Here is an 18023-nt window from a genome sequence, read left to right as displayed (position 1 = left end):
GACACGAGGCGCTGTCGCGATAGTTGCTCCGCTGTCGGTGCCGGGTCGCGACGGCGCTTCCCGGCCGAAGGAGCGGGGCGGCCTGAGGGGGTGCGGGTGTTGCGGGGGGGGGACGGGGGACACCCGCGGCCCCGGTGCCCTGGGTCCGGCCGGGAGCGCTCGCTAAGACCGGGGCGGGCGACCCGAGGCCTCCGGGAGCGGCTCCGGTGGGGCCGGGAGCTGCAGGGAAGGGGCCGTGCCGCGAGGGGGCGCCCTAGGGTGAGGCTTGTCGGGCGCGCCGCCCCCGTCACGTGACGCTGGGGATCAGCATGGCGGAGGTGGCGGCCGCTCCCGCTGTGCCCGCGGACCGGAGCCCCCGGCGCTGAAGCCGGAGCCGAGCCCCGTGCTTGGGCCCTGCCTTCGGCCCCCGTCCCCTTCCGCACGCCATGGCCGAGCCGGCGGCAGCGGGGGTCTCGTCGCTGCCCCGCGAGGTCCGTGAGCAGCTGGCGGAGCTGGAGCTGGAGCTCTCCGAAGGTGAGGAGCGGAGCGCCGGGAGCGAGCCCGGCCCGTCCTGCCCTGGCCTCGGGGCCCGGGGGAGCCTCCGTGTGTGGAGGCCGAGAGGCGGTGAGGGTGGAGGGGGGCTGAAGGGAGAGGAGGCCCGGGGGGGGGCTGGGTGTGAGGAGGCCGGGAATGGGGCTCGGGGGCCGGCGGTGCGGGGGCTGCCGTCGGGGCTGGGCTGGGGTTGGGGGGGGGGAGACACCCCCTCGATGGGGCTTTGCTTCCTGTGGCCCCTTCCCGGTAGTTTCTAAGCTGAAGGATGCGGAGCGGGAGGGAGGGAGCCTGGGGGGCAGGCGGTGGGGCTGGGGGGGGACGGACGGAGGAACCTGGGGTACGCAGTGAAGCCGGAGCCGTTTCCACTTCGTGCCCGAGTTCTGTTGCGGGGCCATCACCGGGACAGAGCCTGCGTGTTCCGGAGGGGGTTTTGTGCTGGTGCCTCCTCTGCATGGGTCCGGCTTTGTTTCTGAGGGCTCAAACCGCGGCTCTCGGTATCGCGTTGTTATAAACCCCCCATAACCCCCCTCCCCACGGAGCCCGAGGGATGAATCCGAGGGTGAAGGCTGCAGAGCAGGTAGCGCTGTTTTGCATTGCTTTGATTTACCCTCCGTCAGGGCACGGAGCTTGGTGCCATCAGCATGGGAGGGCTCGCGCTGTGCTCCCACTGAGTACGAAACCCGAGGCAGAATCAAGCCGTGGTCGCATCCGTCTTCATCCTCTCTTTGCCCCAGCACCTGCAGTGTGTACGGAGGCCGTTGACTGAAGCCAAGAGCGGGGCTTCATTCCCTGAGCTGGGAGCTGGCAGCCCCCCATTGCTCGCAGTGCTGCTTGGATGTGGTTTATGGGGAGGCCTTGGTGGTGCTTTCTTAACTCGTTTGTAGGCAAACTTTACCATTAGCTTTTATTTCCCCTTTTGTTTCCCTTTGTCAGCTGTTTTCAGATGTGTTTTCTGGCCGCGTTTAACCGAAGGGATAACGTTGTCTGCTGTTTGGTTCTGGGCACTCCAGGCTAACAAAGAACTGCAGAGCGTTCCCGTTGCTCTGAATGCAATACGACGTGATTTTGGGGGGTGTTCTTTACTATTTGCTGTTGGTTTTAAGCATTTCCTTGGAGTTTATGGAAGTGGTGATGCCGAAAGCCCGTTAGAGTTTGACCCCGTACCAAAAATAGGTCTTTTTGCTAAAATAACTGTGATATGGTGGTGATTTTTAACAAGCTGCTCAAATAGCTTCAGCTTCAGTGCTAAAGAGGGAAGTTTTCTGTAAGGAATTCTCTGCATATTTAATCCACCGCCCCCTTTGTGGATTTAATCCTCGGGCATCTTATGGATTTGTTTGTGCAAATCATGGAATGGTTTGGGTTGGAAAGGGCCTGAAGCTCATCCAGTTCCATCCCCCTGCCATGGGCAGGGACACCTCACACTAAACCAGGTCACCCAAGGCTCTGTCCAACCTGTCCTTGAACACTGCCAGGGATGGAGCATTCCCAGCCTCCCTGGGCAACCCATTCCAGTGCCTCACCACCCTCACAGCAAAGAACTTCCTCTTTAGTTCCACTCTAAACTTCCCCTGTTTCAGTTTGAACCCGTTACCCCTTGTCCTGTCACTGCAGTCCCTAATGAAGAGTCCCTCCCCAGCATCCCCACAGCCCCCCTTCAGATACTGTCAGGCTGCTGAACTTCACATCACTTTTTCTATCACCCCCGCTCCATGATCCCATAGAACTTTGTGTGGCTGTGGCCCCGGCCTCTTGGAAACGTTTTCCATGGTATCTTGGTGCTGAGATAACTGAGGTCTGCCCTGTAAAGGAGCCGAGTGAGTCAGCCCGGGAACGTCATCGTATGGGTCTTGAAACATACGCCCTAGTTTGAGCCTTAAGCTTCCAGATTCGAAGGCGTGTGTGTGCATTGTGCCACTGACTGGAGCCAGGGCCTGTGCGTAGTAAACAACGCTGAATAGGAGCATTTCATTAGGACCAGCAGCAGTGCCTCACGTTGAGCTGCTTCGTTGTTGCCCCCATAACAACACTTGAGCCTTTATTCCCCCGCCTTCTCATTGCAGCTTTATTTGTCTCTGGGCTTAACTGTTTACTGTGTAAATGCTTCTGGGTGCAGACACGTTGCTTTTGGAACAGGAGGGGAGCTGCAGCTGCAGGGAGCTCGTGCAGGAAGCAAGGTGCTCAGTCCTTGAGGTGCGATCCTATGAGCGGGATAGGGTTTGGAAGGTGCCTTCGGATGCTGGAGGCTGCAGGCTGAGGGCATGGAGAACTTGGGTGCTGGTCCCAGCAGTGAGTTCTGCTGTGCAGGGCTCTGTTACCGCTCCCCAGCACGGTGCAGAGAACTCCTAACAATATAGGGGAAATCCAGTATTCAAATGTTATCTGGCGTTCTGCTTGGGAAAGTTGCTGTGTCAGCAAGTCGGATGCAGAATGGAGCGGGATTAGTTTAATGTCTGCTTAAAATAGGAACTGTAGTTTGCAGTGGTGAGGCTTCCTTCAGGAGCAGTCTGTGCAGGCAGAGCAGCAGGGCAAATTATACCTCTGCCATTCCTGGGGTATTCCTTACGGAGCCCTGTGGTCAGCATGGAAGTAAGAGTAGCCCTGCTCCTGAGTACGTGTAAGGTGTCTGAGCAGAGCAGTGGGGTGTGCTTCAAGAAATGGTGACTATTAGTGAACACAAACTGCATTATTTCAGTCTTTATTGTGTGTCTTTATTTGGCCTCAGTGACTGGTTTGAGCCTAACTCAGTTATTTGGAAGTGTAGATAAGAATTCCCATTGTCTTCCATCAATGGGAAGTGTGTCATACCCAAATCTTACCCACTGCACGTTAATGGAGGCGTCCCATTCCCTTACGGAAGGGCCCAGTGTTGTTGTAAGCCTCTAAGTGTTGAAAGCACAAGGACTGAAGCTGAGCAGTGAATTGGGTCGTGGAGCTGTGAACCTGGAACCTGCTCATCATTACTCAGGTTTTCCCTCTTTTCCCACTTGTGTTTTCTTTCTTTCTTTCTTTCTTTCTGCTGCTTTTCTTCATCAGTCAGTACCACCCACATCCTGCATCCCTAACGATGGGAAGGGCTGGGGTTGTATTTGCATCTGCTTCTTGTTCATGAGCACAACTGCCAGGGATATTAACTTTAAAGAAGACTCCCCCCACCAAGTTTTACATCTCTTTGTGCATGGGAGCTCAGCCCCATGCCTTTGGGCTTGAGCTGCAGCCGTGTGTCCGGGTGGCTCTGCATCCACAATGTGATGCTGTTCCTTCGAGGGCTCGCCCTGTGTGCTGAGGAGCTCACAGAACGAGGTAAATGGCTCTCTTTGTCCCATATTCACCTGTAAACGCTGGTGTTAAAGCACCCCAGCACCCAGCCTGGGGGACCTCTGGGTGCTCGTAGGGTTTTCTCAGGCAGCTCCTCTCGCGTTAAGCTCATCACAGCGATGTTAATGGAGCTGTCATTAAGCACGTTCACTGCATCGGGTTTAGCGCACGTTCCGAGACTGCTCTGCTGCTGGTGGGGCAGAGTTTGTTCTCTCGGTGCAGCATCGATGGCGGGGTGCTGAGGGCTTTGCTTTGGAAGCAGGGCACGTATCCCGAGCCATCCTGTGTCTGAGAGGGTGAAACACGCTCAGGAAGAGCTTATTTAGCTGCTGTGTTTGGGTTGACGACAGTTTGCCTTGCCCGATGCTTTAAACAAGGGAAGGGATGTTTGTGGAGCGACCTTCGGGCTGGGATACCTATGGAAGTGCGAGGTAAGGGGTGGGGAACGCTCTGCCTAGTCACAAAGAGGAATTTGCCTGGTGGTTGAGGCCTTGGGCATCGTGTCAGTGGCTCCCGGGTGATGGGGCAGGGTTCTGCCATCAGTGCATGCAGGAGGAGCTGGTTTCTGTTCCCTCCTCCAGTTAAACACATTTGCGATTTCAGGGGGGGGTTGCAGTGGCTTCGTGCCCCTCTGTGTGTTCCTTTTAAAGCTCATTGGCCCCTCCCGAGGCTCTGCCTGCAGGGGAAAGCTTCGTATTTGGGTTTTCAGAGGCTGAAGGAAGAGCAAGGATGGTGGCGCGCGTGGAAAACGTAGGATCAGCAAAACAGCTGAAACCCAGGCCTGAAGGGCAGCCAAGAAGGATAGAACCTGCCTGGAAGAGAACACATTGGCTCCAGCAAGTGGGTAGAGCCTTTATTTTGTTTGGCTTGTGAGTCTCCTATGGAATCGTGGTATTCCTCTGTTCTCTCAGCAGCTGCGGGGTTCAGGTCTCGTTCCATCCTCGCCAGGCGCCTGTCGAAGTAGGTGAGGATCTTCCTTCCCTATGGATGAAGGAGCTGCAGCGCAGCACGCCAATAGATTAGGGAAGAGCCAAAGGAAGCGATTGCCCGCCCAAGACCCCGCTCTGGCTTTTGCTGAGTGAGCAGAAAGGTTTCACTTCAGGTTCTTCCCCGCTGGCAAGGGGAGAGCTGAGCCTCCAGGCTGAAGGAGGGCTCATAAACAGGAGCCGGTTGGATCCGATCCTTTTGGGGCCAGCAGGACTTAGGGGTGGCTTCTGTGCGTTTAGGCAGCGTCTCAGCCACGAGTCTGGCGTTGGGCAAGAGGAATCGTGGGGAAGCTTTCGTACTGCTGCCTCCATTCACCGGCTGCAGGTGGGTACCACATCTGCCGAGCCCTCTGCTTGCGGCTCTGAGTGCTTTGAGATGCAGAAACCTCCTTCTGGAGCCTGTCACGGGGAGCTGTGTGCGCCCGTGTGTGTTCAGAGGTGATCCTGCCTTGTCTGGCTTTACAAAGGCTCTGGTAAGAGCTTTCACTTCCGAGGGTATCGCTGCGTGCGCTGCAGGCACGTGGGTGCTGCGCAACAGGAAAAGGAAGCCCGGCTCAAGGGGTGACCAGGAGGAACACATCTGCCACCGGTGCATCAGGCAAGGCCCCTAAGGTGGTCACGGGTTTCTACTATGCAGGTGGTCGAAGCAGGGTGATTTAAGGCATTAATGGTTCAGAGAGAAGGAGGAGGGATTGGAGACGGGAGTAGATTTTGCTGTTGGGACAAGGCTGGAGCCTGTACACATGAAGAAAAGGAGAGGTTTTGGAGCATCCAGCTGGTAGAATAAGGAACAACGAGGAGGGGTAAAGAATGTGCGTGTTTCTGTGTTGCTCCCCATTTCCTAAGTATAAAAGGGACAAGTTTGAGGCCATTATGAAAAGCTGCAGCTCTGCCCCTTTGCCTTGGGGAGAGGAGAGAATGAGAGGCTTTAAAGAGAGTCCTCCACCTCCTCCCTGGTTGCTTCTCTGAAGCCTTGCTGGGGTTGGAACCAGTTCTCCTCAGTGGGGTGGGGGGGCCATGTGGTAGCAGTGATGCCAGGTTTGTCCTTTATGGTTTCTGGTGCTTCTTTGGGTGGTATTTGCAGTTTCAGCTGGCTACTCAGGCTGGAAACGTTAATCAGCCCGGTTAGGCTGACACCTCCATGCTAAAGCTGCTCTTTGTGGTGTCCTACATAACTGATCTTCAGGTTGCTATTTTAAATTCCCTAGCATGAAATATTCAGTAGTAAAAGTGATGGATGGAGCCGTCGCCGTGCGGAGCCAGATTCAATCCCGCGTCCAAGCAGAGCTCCATAGGACAGCGTGCGTCCTCGTGGCTCTGGTTCATGGGGACCGTGGTGGAAAGGGTGATGGGTTCCTTCCTGCTTCCCTCTATCTGAGTAGTTTGGGTCCTGAAGTTTTCTATTCGTGGCATTTATCGTGTTTATTCAGGGGCAGGTTTCAGAAGCAGGGAGGGAGCTCCTGGTGACGGGTCCCAGCGGTGCAGGCAGATCCTGTTTGCAGTTGGTTCAAATGCAGTGTTCAGATAACTGCTTCCGATGGCTTTCATCAAACTGTGTCTCTTTTATAAAGGCATTTCCTGCATCTCTCACCGAGTTGCTCGGTTGCTTTTATGGCTGTGGCTTAAGAAGTGAAGCATTTCTCTGTTTGAGGGCGATCCGGTCCAAAATCTTCCTTGGAGCTTACGGAAGCAGAGCAGAGTCTCCAGGCCAGGATGTCTCGTCCTATTAATTAGAATGGAAGACTCTTCCATTTGCACCATGTGTGAGGAAGCAGTGATTTATAGCTAACGGATGCTCTGCAGGCAGCAGCATTCCATCTGCTCCACCAATATTCCCGTTGCGTTTTGATGCGAAGTCTTGGGAAAAGCCTCGCACCTGGAATTCTCATTCCCGAGCACGTTTGCCAGGGCTGGGTTGTTCCTCCGGCCTTGGATGCTTTTTGCAGTAAAACACTTATTTCTATCAACTTGCATTGTGTTTCCAGCTTCAAAGCGGAGAGTTTCTGCAGTGCTGCTTAGCATAAGCACAGGCAGCAGAGGTTATCTTTATACCAGAGACAGGCAGTGGAACAGGGACTTAACTTTCCTTGCTGCTCGTGTGAGCGAGCACCTTGGTTTATTTAGTGTAACTTGAGCTTAAAACTGAAGGTCTTGGCAACATTAAATACCTTAAAGATTAAAAGAAGGATAAAACCAAAGAGCTTGCTTAAGGTTTTAGCACTTCTCTGCCAACAGAAACCTTTTTGAGTGCGTGTTGACTTGAGAACTGCTGATCCAAACCAGGTCTTCTGGACTTTGAATTCCATGGGGATGGAGCCCACAGGGCGTCCATGAGTGCATCTTGTGGGCCCAGGATGCGAGTTCCTGCCTCAGTGATCAGCAACTGAGCCGCTTGGAGTTGTCCCCCAGCCGTCAGGCAACCTGCATTGCCCAGCTCCGTGGCCCTAGGGAGCAAAAACAACCAGGAGAATTGTATCCCTGCCTGATAAAATTAGGTCTTCTGTAATCTCTCTCATGGCTTGCTGCCTCGAAAAACATATGTTTTAATGCAGGAATAATGCATTCCATTGAGGATGGCTGTAGCCGTGGGAGCTGCTTGACTTAGTGAATAAAGCACTCCCATTTTGCCTCTGGGATCAGGACTAATGTCAAACATCAGGTCTAAAGTGCAGCAGTGGAAACGAGTTGTTTGGGATGTTTTCCTGTCTTTCCTTCTTAAGAGGGGCATTGTTCTGTTGCCTTCATCCTAAAGGAGCTGGGAAACTAAGCCATCTTTTTATTGGCAAAGAAGAGGTGTTGGTCGATTTTAGCTTACTCTGCACGAAGAAAACTTACTTGGGAATAGCAACATCGGTGTTCCTCCAAAGCAAGTTTATAATGGGTTTCTCTGGGAGCACAGGGAATTTGCTGGCGGATGTCCGGCTTTATCCCTGCCTCTCCTGGCACTGCAGCCCCATGCATCTCCCTAGTGCAGACAAAGCCCTCTCTTCTGTTGGGAATTGAGCATCATGTGGTACTACGTCTCCTCCTTCCCAGCTGCTGAATTCCATTGCAGGGAGCTAAGAATAAGCCTTTTCCCACTCATGATTTTCCATAGGAGCCGTTGCTGCAGGGATGGGCTGTGGGCTGTAGAGCTGTGCTGCTGGGAGTGGGAAGGGGAGACCGTGAGGGCCACCACGACTTTAGGAGCGCTGCGCGGAGCATCCGAGCCAGCTGATGACGGGGCATTTCCTTGGCCCTAACTTGGAAGGATGTGGCCTGAAGTGGGAATGGTGCAGCAGATAAAGCACCAGATTGAGAGCGGGAAGGTGTGGGTGGCTTCGGGTCCTGTCCCAAAGTGTGATCTCATTCCCACCCTTCCAGAAAGGGTAGTCAGATGAGGATGTGTTAGAGGAGGGTTTGTGTTGCCTCCTGTCCCACCTGTACCTTTAATGCACCAAGTCTTCATTTAGAGTGCTGATTAATCCCCGACATGGAGAAGCATCCCAATCTGAAGCACCTTGGCTGGAAAGGCTGTAATTTGCTCACCAACACAGCAGCAAAGCGTGTATGGCAGTAGGGATGGCCTGATGAAGGCTGCTTGGTGGTTGGCTCTCCATCATCACCATCACTGTAATTACCTGCTTTGGGTGCCTCTCTGGAAGCAGTGATTGCGGATAAGCTGACCAGCCGAAAGAAACCCTAAGGAGGGGAAGGAGGCCTTGGAATTCCTTGCTGTAAAGGTGTATGGGCAAAGTGAACAGTTGGAAAGGTCCCCCCTCTGCCTTGCTGTCAGCAGGACAAGCTGGGAGCCTGGTGTGGGTTTGTGCTGCTGCTCCTGCTCCCAACGTGCATTGGCACCGTGGTGAACAGGAGAGGTGCTCCCAGGAGCTGGGAGGTGACAGAGCACATTCCAGGCTGGGGTTATGATGGAGAGGAGAAGCAGAGTCAGGTGATCCGAGCTGGAGATAAAAGGTCCTTGATCCTCTGTGGCTTTGGGAGAGGAATAAGCAGAGCTGCAGCTTATTAAAGCAGGCTTTTTTCTTGGCTTCTTTTCCCCCTTAACTGACTCTAAGGAGAAAACCCCTGCTAAAAGAGCTCCGTTTGTGGCAGTCAGTGGAAGATGGTTCCGTGTCTCATAGGGGTGGTTCTAGCAGAGCACTGATGGTATTTGGCTGGCCAAACGCAGGGCTTCTTGCCGTGCTCTTTGTGTCTGGCAAAGGAGAAGGGTGCTGCTGGCTCCTTACCGTGGCTCTGAGGTGCAGGGAAGCGTTTATGTGCCCGTGGTGTGTCCTGGAGAGCTGCAGCCCTGGCTCCATAGCAAAGCCTTTGGTGCTCTCACCTCTTAGCATCTTCTTCTTCCCATCTTGGAGAGCGCGGGCGCCTCTGCTCTGTGTAAAGGGGTGGGCTTTGGCAGGGTGGAGGGGGCTTGATTGAACCATCAGGAGATGGATGAGGAAACGTTAGGATGTTGATTGCACTGTTAGGAATAGAAGCTTTGTTTCTTCAGGTTCTGACCCCTTTCCTTCAGTTCATGAGCAGTGAAGGCATTTGCAGGTCATCAGATTAGAAGTGATTTTGGTACAGCTCTAAACGTGGTGGCAGGCCTGAAAAAAGCCCTGAACACCACGGGGCTGAAGCTTGTCCCAGCCAAAAGGAGGGCTCGCAATAGTCAATCCTCATGTAAATGCTCTTTGGAGACCAAGACCTGGGTTATTCTTAGGGCAGAAGCTGGAAGTGATCCCTTCGGGATTAAAAGGAAGAACAATTCTCATTGTAACTCCGTACTGATGGAAGCTGCTGCAGTGAAAAGGGGGAAGTGGTGTGATTGCCAGCTCCCAGGCAGGAAGCCACAGGGCTGAGCTGAGCTGGTGCACATCAGATCTGCTCCGTTATCCCTTCAAAGGAAGGGCTTTGGTGGAGCCTGTGCAGTGTGCTGGGGTTTGCATGGTCTTCCCCATGGGAAGGTCGTCTCACGTGTAGCTGCGATGGGGATGGGAAGCTTTGGTTGAACACGGCCGGAACCACGTGGATCTGTGGAATTCCTCCTCTCTGCTTGGAATCCCCAAGTGTTTCGTGAAACAGCCTGAGTTGGGCAGAGAAGAGATTCAGAGCAGCCCAAGGAGAAGGACTTGGGGGTGTTGGTTGATGAGAAAATGAACATGAGCCGGCTTCAGTGTGAGCTTGAGCCCAGAAAGCAACCGTGTCCTGGGCTGCATCCAAAGGAGCGTGACCAGCAGGTCCAAGGAGGTGATCCTGCCCCTCTGCTCTGCTCTCGTGAGACCTCACCTGGAGCATTGTGTGCAGTTCTGGTGTCCTCAGCATAAAAAGGACATGGAACTGTTGGAACAAGTCCAGAGGAGGCCCCGAGGATGATCAGGGACTGGAGCACCTCCTGTATGAAGACAGGCTGAGGAAGTTGGGGCTGTTCAGCCTGGAGAAGAGAAGCTGCGTGGAGACCTCAGAGCAGCTTCCAGTGTCTGAAGGGGGCTGTAGGGATGCTGGGGAGGGACTCTTCATTAGGGACTGCAGTGACAGGACAAGGGGTAACGGGTTCAAACTGAAACAGGGGAAGTTTAGATTGGATCTAAGGAGGAAATTCTTTGCTGTGAGGGTGCTGAGGCACTGGAATGGGTTGCCCAGGGAGGTTGGGAATGCTCCATCCCTGGCAGTGTTCAGGACCAGGTTGAACAGAGCCTTGGGTGACCTGGTTTAGTGTGAGGTGTCCCTGCCCATGGCAGGGGGTTGGAACTGGATGAGCTTCAGGCCCTTTCCAACCCAAACCATTCCATGATTCTATGAATTCAAAAAGTCAACGATTGAGCCCCAAAGATGGAGAATCCTGGATGAAGACAGAGCGAATGACTCAGGTCTAAATAATCCCATTATGGCTGCAGCCACACCTAGAAACCTTGAGCAAACATTGCTCTCCTGGGTAGTTCTCCCTCTCCTTGATACTTGTTAAGTCCTGCTTTCAACCTGCAGCCTGTAGCAGCCACGTAGGGGCCCCTCATCATTGGCATGGAAGACTTGGCGCTGTTGCCGTGGCTTGTCCAGGGGCACGGATGCCGGTGCCGGAGCGTGCTTGATTTGCTCTCGTCTTTCCCCCAGATCACACAGAAACCCAAAGCCCTGGAGTTAATGTTTCCTTGGAAGGTTTTCAGAAGCGCCGGGCTGGAGCAGCAGGCAGGAAGATGCCGTGACCCTTTGGCTTTTTGTGTGTCAGAGCCTGGTTCATCAGGCAGAGCTTTGGGAAAACGCTCTTAGCAGTGGCTGCTTCTAGCGTGGAAGGCAGAGGGAAAAGCATTTGGAGCTGTTAAAGGCACGCTTGATGCACTGTGATCACTGGCATGTGTCTCGCTGGGTGAGACCCAGCGTGTGCCTGTTTCTTCCCTCTTTCAGGGTGATGTTTAACCTGAATGAAGCTCTTTTTCAGATGAGACTTAAGAAAATCTGGACCTTTCTCCTTCCTCCCTCTGATTCTGACTCTTGGAGCTCCTGTAAAGGGGGACTGAAGCCTGCTCTGCTGAGCGTGGCTCTCACTGAGTCCAAGGGCTTTTTAAGAGGTTAGGGCTGGTTTCTTGGTTCTCATCCAAGCACGTCCCATTTGCTTTGCGTTGTTCTTCTGGACTGACTGCTCTCCTTTGGGCTGGCTGGAAAGAGCTGTAGAGGTTTGTCTCATGCAGCTCACCTGCAGTCATCCTTCTTGGCCTGAAAGGGTTGCAGTGTGCGGTGTGAAGGCAATTGCTTGTGTTGAACCTGATGGAGAAGGGCAGAGCCCTGCAGGCGCTGGTTTATGGAGGTTCCCTCTCCTCCATCCACATGGAGTCTGCAGCGAAGGTGATGCTTTTCCTTGATCACCTTGTGGAGATGTAGGTGGGTTCAGCGAAGCAACAGGAGCGGGAGGATGTGAGGTGAGGTAAGTGATGCTGACTGGGTTCTCCATGTCACGCAGGGTGCTGTAACATCACCGTTGATGTTCTCGTGTTTGAGGTGACAGAACACCCTCCTGTGAGCCATGAAGCAACGGGAAGGGCACGGAGGTGTTGTGCAGCACTGCAGGCACTCTTCCAGCACAGACACAGCTAAGCTGGACAAGAAGGCTAAAGGGAAAGACTTGGCGTGGAGAGCTGGGGAAGGAGTAACTAAGTCTTCTGTTAGCATTGAATCTGGCTTCAGTTTAGGGAGGATCTGGCAGTGATACAGCCCGGAGCGTGTGTGCTGTTTTCTGGTGCTCTGCCGTGCGAAGAGACCACCTCTGGCTTGTGCTGGTTCAGGGATGTGGATTGAGGAGCTGACAGGCTTAATAAACGGAACAGATTGCGGGGGAATACTTGCCATGAGGAGAGGATGCCCTGCGGACGGTCCAAGAAAGGGAGGATGGAAGTGGAGAGATGCAGGACACGGAAGAGCTGGCTCTGCTCTGTCATTCTGCTATCAAGACCACCTTGGCTTTGCTGTGGGTGCAGTGTGACAGAAGGCCTCCCCACTGGAGCGAGCTGGCCTTTGCTGGATGGTTTCCACCTCTCAAAGGGATCGTTTGAAGCTGTCTCATAGATTCCTGGTTGAAAGGCAGATTTCTGCTCCTCCAGCACATCCTGCCCCAAGCAACTGCAGGCAGCATCTCTCCTCCTAACTCACTAAACCAGTTCATGTGTGAGCCTTGAGTGGTGCCTGCTGTCAGATACGTAAATGGCAAAGGCTCTGCTGGTTGTTCCAGGGAGTTACCTCACGGAGGGGAAAAGCTGACTTGGGTTTCCTTCAGCTCTGCCTTGTGCAGGGCGCGCGTCCCAAGCTGCTCTGCGCTACCTGGGGATGGAGGCACATGCGAAGAGGAAGAAGGCAGCGAGGCTGGGGCAGCTCGCCAAGTGCTTGAAGCCTTTGTTAGAGACTAAAGGAAACCTGCGCCCATTTAGGCACTGGTACAGCCCCGGGGGCTTCCTTGGCCTCCTATGTAAAGAAGATGAAGGCAGCCGCCTGGAAATGATTGCACACTTCTGCGTGTCAGCCCGCATTAGCTCCTCGGGTCCTGGTGCTTGCGTTTGGAGGCTGAGATCTTGCACTGGATTCCTCGGGTCTGTCACTGCAGCTCTTAACCCCCCTGCTGCAACCAAACCACCAGCAAAGGAGCTCTCGGAACCGGTCTCTGACTGAAGCGGCTTCGTGCTGATCACAGGGAAGGGGATGGCTCTGCTGCCTTGCCCCTGGGATGGCTGGTTCCTCCGTGGGATGACTTCCTCCTCCTCAGCTTGCCGGGGGCTGGAATAAAGGGGAGACACAAGCTCCAGGAGCAAAATAGAAGCAGGTTAGAAACGGGCACTGTCAGATCCGAGCCGCTCTGCCAGGTCCCTTCTGCCTGCAGGGAACGATCTTGGAGTGATTTACAGCTCATAAGCTGCAGACACAGTGCTGTCTGTGTAGTGCTTGACTCTGGCAGGCTGCATTTCTGCACTAGGTTGGGGTTTTCCCCTCTTTTAGAGCCTTTCAGTAGTCAATCCTGTGTGTGCACAGGGAATTTGCTGCAGGTATCGTGCCGCAGAGGACTGAAATGAGCCCGTTGTACAAGGGGTAATGAGGAGAAGCGGTTGCTTTCTTTCCCACACAGCATCATTTCTCTCAGGAGACTTGCACTGCATGGCACAGGTTCTCCTTACATGAACCATATGGAGTCAGCAGGCAAGCCTTCCCGAACAAATCCCAGGGCCTCAGTCCAAACCAGTGCCTCTTGCCTGCACTCCTCCTTTTCCAGAGCTTTTGCTGCTTGCAGGCTCTCTGTAACCCTTCAGTTCCCCTTCCTTGGCCCAATAGATTGGCTGGAATCGGTGCTGTCACCAGCTCCTGCTCCGCTCCATCCCCTTACGTTGTGTAGCCCTGTCTGGGGCCCTTCACATTGCTCTAGAAGGGCTGTTATTGCTGGAGTTGAAAGCAAATCGTGCTGTGAACATGGGATTTTATCAAACAGACCCGAGCATCTCCCTGTTAATAACGACGCTGACGCTGGGATGATGAATCCTGGAGTGTTCTTTGACGCGGTTGGTACCTGGTGATTATGGCTCCATCAGGCCCAGTAACAGATGGTTCACGTCCAACTGCTTTTATCTTGTCATCTGCAGCAGAAACGAAAGGGAATGTGAAGTTCTGCCCTCTTCAGTGGTGAGCAGGGCACATTGGCACGTGCTGGGGTGGAGAATCCCTATTAACCTAACAGTGTGACCAAGGAGGATAGAAACTAGTACTTAGAATGATGCAGAATGGACCGGAGAGGGATACTGAATCGTGCTGGAGCCAAACAGGAGAGAACACAGGTACTGGGTTGGGTTGTAAGGCAGAGGAGCAAGACTGCAGTTAGGATGCTCTTTGGAGGGGCAGACCACAGTATGCTGTAGGGTTTCCAGGCTTTAGAAGAGATGGGGCTCCTGCGGTTACTGAGCTAAAGGGAGAGGGTTGGAAAGTGCCTGCCTTCTCCTTACCAGCTGAAACAGAGGTGGAATTAGGCCACGGTCCTGGAATCACTTTGCCAAGGTCACGGTGTGGGGCTGAAGCAGCAGCCTCGCAAGCATCTGCAGTTGTCCCCTGCACCTGCAGTCGTCTGTGGCTTCCTTGTGGTTTATTACAGCAGGCGTGATGTGGAATCAGATATAATCACTGTGTCCCCACCAAGGAGTCCAAGGGAAGACCCTCTGCCATTCCCAGCTTGCTTTTCCAGGTGATGCTGGGCTGTTTCAGTGTTGTATGATCCTCAGTGGTGCTCGCTCCGTGCCTGCAGAGGAATGAGCGCTTCAGGCTTCTTTGCAGTAAGCTGGAGGGTTTACCTGGGCTTTTACATGGCCATAAACACAGGCTAATAATGTTAGAATTAAGTGCTAATGAGAAATAAAGCAATAAAGATTAGTTTGTTACTTAAAGTGATTCTGCTTGCACCTTGGAGGGAGATTGGCTCTTGCTGAGAGCAGCTGCAGTCACCTTTGCTTTCCTTGTGTTGCAGAACCAAGCATGCAAATATGATCTCACTCTCATTAAAATGAGTGGATGTCATCGGTCAATTAAAAGGGTTTTGGGAGCTTCTGGCAAGTCATTCCAGGTTGCTATTAAGGCCTGACCAGCCAAACATCCTCACATTGGAGGCGATGGGGAGAGTTCTCTGTTAAGTGACTGAAAGATGAGGGAGCATCGCAAGAAGGCACCAACCCAACCATCCCTAAACTACTGGAAGGCAGCCCTATGGGAGCATCCCTCCTTGAGGGAGGGACCTCACTTGAAGCTGGGCCTCCTGAACACATCAAAAGGGGGACTTTGGAGGGAGTGATTCCAACTTTATCTTCAGCACGGGTTTTCTTGCCCAGTGCGGTGCAGTGGTGATAACCTCGTGCCTCTGCTTTGCTTTGCTGACATTATAACCCTTAACTCCTGTTACTGCTTTACTGGGAGCACATTTTGCTGGTTGTTGCTCTTCCAGCCTTAGGGTTTTTCTGCTTTATCCAGAGTTCCATCTGGGCATCAGTGTTTGCAAGGAATCTTTCATCTCTTGCTCTGGGCTGTGCAGAGCTGGAGTGGCAAAGGAGACTTGTGCTGGCCTCATCATTTTCAGAGCATTAATATTTCATTGAGGCTTCTTGAGGCTTTTAGCAGATTTGTCAGGCTTTCTTCCCTCCGGTGGTGCCTGTGAGGACAGCTTGAGAGAGCATTCTGATTCACTTCCCATGCGGGAAGTGGCTTTCTGGGTTCTGATTTATGGCTGGAATACCTCTAAGGAGCTCACGCTGTTCAGTGAGTAACTTTGCCATCAACCATGAAGTGCACCCAGCCGTTCCTCCTTGTCTTCCAGCTAGAGTCCAGCCAAGCAAATACTGTACCCCATCCAAGGAATGCTTCTTCTTGCCTATAAAGGCCGGTGTGTGTTATCACTCCAGAGCGAAGGGACATGGATGCGTTCAGCTGTGCTATGAGCAGGTTTCAAAGAGCCTCCACCACTGCTTGTTCTCCCTCTGCTTCATCCACAGCCAGGCTCTGATGCTGGCCTCGTGAAGCCCCAATGTTTGTGCCATGACAGAAATCACTGATCTCGTTGCTTTCACAGGGCCAACGTGGGTGTTGTGGGGACAAGGAAGTGTTCAGCGTCCACTTGGTTAGGGCTGAAATGGGTTTAATACGCTGCTGTTGGGTGTTCAGACGTTTATATAAATGATACTTCATCGGTTTGGACCCATTTTGGGGGGGGATTTGATCTTGGAGAGGCTGCAGCTTGGCAGTGCGAATACAGCAGGAAGTTTTACCTGTAGACATCAGGCTTCTTCCCTTGCTCAAGTGCAGAGCGCAGGACACCAGGGCAGATGTGGTGCAGGTTCGGTGCCTTCCAGGGCATGAGGTCATTTGGTCTGAAGAACGTTTGGAGCCAGCTTCGAGGTGGGTTGGTGTTTTCTCACTCTCTGCAGCTGCCTTTGGTACCCAAGCTCATGGCTGTGCTTTGTGCCCTAGCATCAGGCTGGAGTTGATGCTGTTCAGCTGCAGCTTTAGTGCTGAATTCACCTGCTGCAAGAGGAACGTGTGTATTTTCTGCCCTTTTTATTGTAAATAAACCCCAGTGACTTTATTTCCACTGCATCAAAAGTCCCAGCCCTGCCTGGGAACAGAGCGCAGCAGTGTCAGAATCCCGTGGAGCCATGCGCGCAGTGATGCTAGTGAGGTGTTTGCTTAGCCAGCGGAGCAGTATTTGCTTGCTGTGCCCTTATTCCAGGTGCCAGCTGAAAAACCCATTTCCTCTTTCATTCCTATTCAGCCCCTGTGTGTAGTTAGAGGCCTGGCTCATTAATATTACAAGTGTCAGATGCGTTGTGGCAGGACCAGTCCCTGTTCCGCAGTCCTCTACAGCGGAGACAGTGCTGCTGAAAGCTGTCCCATCTGCTCTTCCCGAGGCTGCTGTCACTGAGATTATTGGGCTTTAATCTGTCTCCTTTGCTTTTCCAAGAGGAATTACTTCTGTGTGTCCATCAGCCCACGCCAGAAGTGGCCATTGCCCTGCTGAGAGGAGTCTGCTGCCTTTGGGAGGGAGAGGAGCAGGATGCTGAGTCCTACGGCAGCTTTACAGGCCCAGGTGGAGCAGGACTAGGGAGGAATTGAGATGATGTTGATGTTTGCTGAGCCCCTCTAAACCACTGCAGAGACTGCAGTTACTGCACAGACAGAGCAGTGATTGTCCAGAGCATTGTGGCATCCTGTTTGTGTGTTGCTGAGAGCCTCAGTTCCCCACTCACCGAGACTCCAGCGCGGTGGTTGGGAGTCATTGGCTGTGATTGCTCCGCTGGTCCCTTCTCCTTTATTTTGCACCAGTGGAAAACTAACAAGAGAGGCATTTCCTCTTGTGGAGCTTGCTTATGGGGAGGCTGGAAGAGAAAACATGCTCTCAGGAGCAGCTTTCTACCAAGGATGTGGGGACAAGGTCTGTAATGGGCACACAGTACTATGGAAGTGTATTGTAAAGCATCCCGGTCTCAATTTGCTGTCAGAGACTGAAGTTCCCAACCTAAACCACATCTGTACCTGCAATATCTTTTCTGCAAGCTCTTTTGTTCCTTCTGTTTGCGGTCCTTTTGGTCAAGTTGCTGACTGGGTGCTCTTAAATAATCCTGATTTCTCCCCACCTCCTTCCCTCCACAAGTAAGACATTTGAGAACTGCGTTTATTTGAGTTGGAAAGGGGGGAGACTGCACCCTTGGAGAGGCCACGGTAGGAAAACACGCTGCAAGTTGTAATTGTGGGTTTGGAGGCAGCTTGTTCAATAAGACCTTTCTTTCTCTTGAGCCTGTTTGTTTCCGAGGTCCACTGGTGCCAGTGTTGAAAGGGGTTTTTTTTGTCCTGGGGATGGACTGATACAAGGCAAGAAGAATCCATGTGTTTTGGAAGGATCAGAAGGGCTGTCTGGTACTGTAATATCCTGCGTAACGAGGCCAGCAAACACACTCACCATTCCTTCTCTTACTGAGCGTAGCACGGGGTTCTGCTTGAAGGCAGAGAGTGCAAGGCCCGCTCGGTACCACAAGCTGGATGTCATCCTCTTCAAAGGGCTAGTAGTGGGCAGAATGGGGAGGCACTGATTTGCTGGGAGAGGTGCCTGCCTTCCCTGGAGTGGCTGGGTTCAGTACCTGGGGTGGATTCCCAGCACGCAGCTGAGCAGTGCTGTGAGGGTCTCATGTTTGCTGCTACCGGTGCCTT

At 53.2% G+C, this 18023-nt stretch overlaps 1 protein-coding gene across 3 annotated transcripts in view; it reads left to right on the top strand.

Moving 5' to 3' along the window:
• Nucleotides 1-408: 408 nt before the first annotated feature.
• The window catches only part of DIP2B (disco interacting protein 2 homolog B), a 63496-nt gene continuing 45881 nt past the window's right edge, over nt 409-18023 (top strand). For all 3 annotated transcript variants that reach the window (XM_061443326.1, XM_061443325.1, XM_061443324.1), the window contains exon 1: nt 409-513. In XM_061443326.1, the coding sequence (XP_061299310.1) occupies nt 426-513 (88 nt within the window). In that variant the 5' untranslated portion in view covers nt 409-425. The remainder of the gene's footprint in view (nt 514-18023) is intronic.

The sequence above is a fragment of the Pezoporus flaviventris genome, unplaced genomic scaffold, assembly GCF_033815535.1.
Source record: "Pezoporus flaviventris isolate CSIRO_AGI_PZ_B2104156 unplaced genomic scaffold, CSIRO_AGI_Pfla_v1 ptg000350l, whole genome shotgun sequence".
Classification (NCBI taxonomy): domain Eukaryota; kingdom Metazoa; phylum Chordata; class Aves; order Psittaciformes; family Psittacidae; genus Pezoporus; species Pezoporus flaviventris.
Note: the sequence above shows the minus strand (reverse complement) of the source record. Positions and strands in the feature narration are given on the sequence as shown.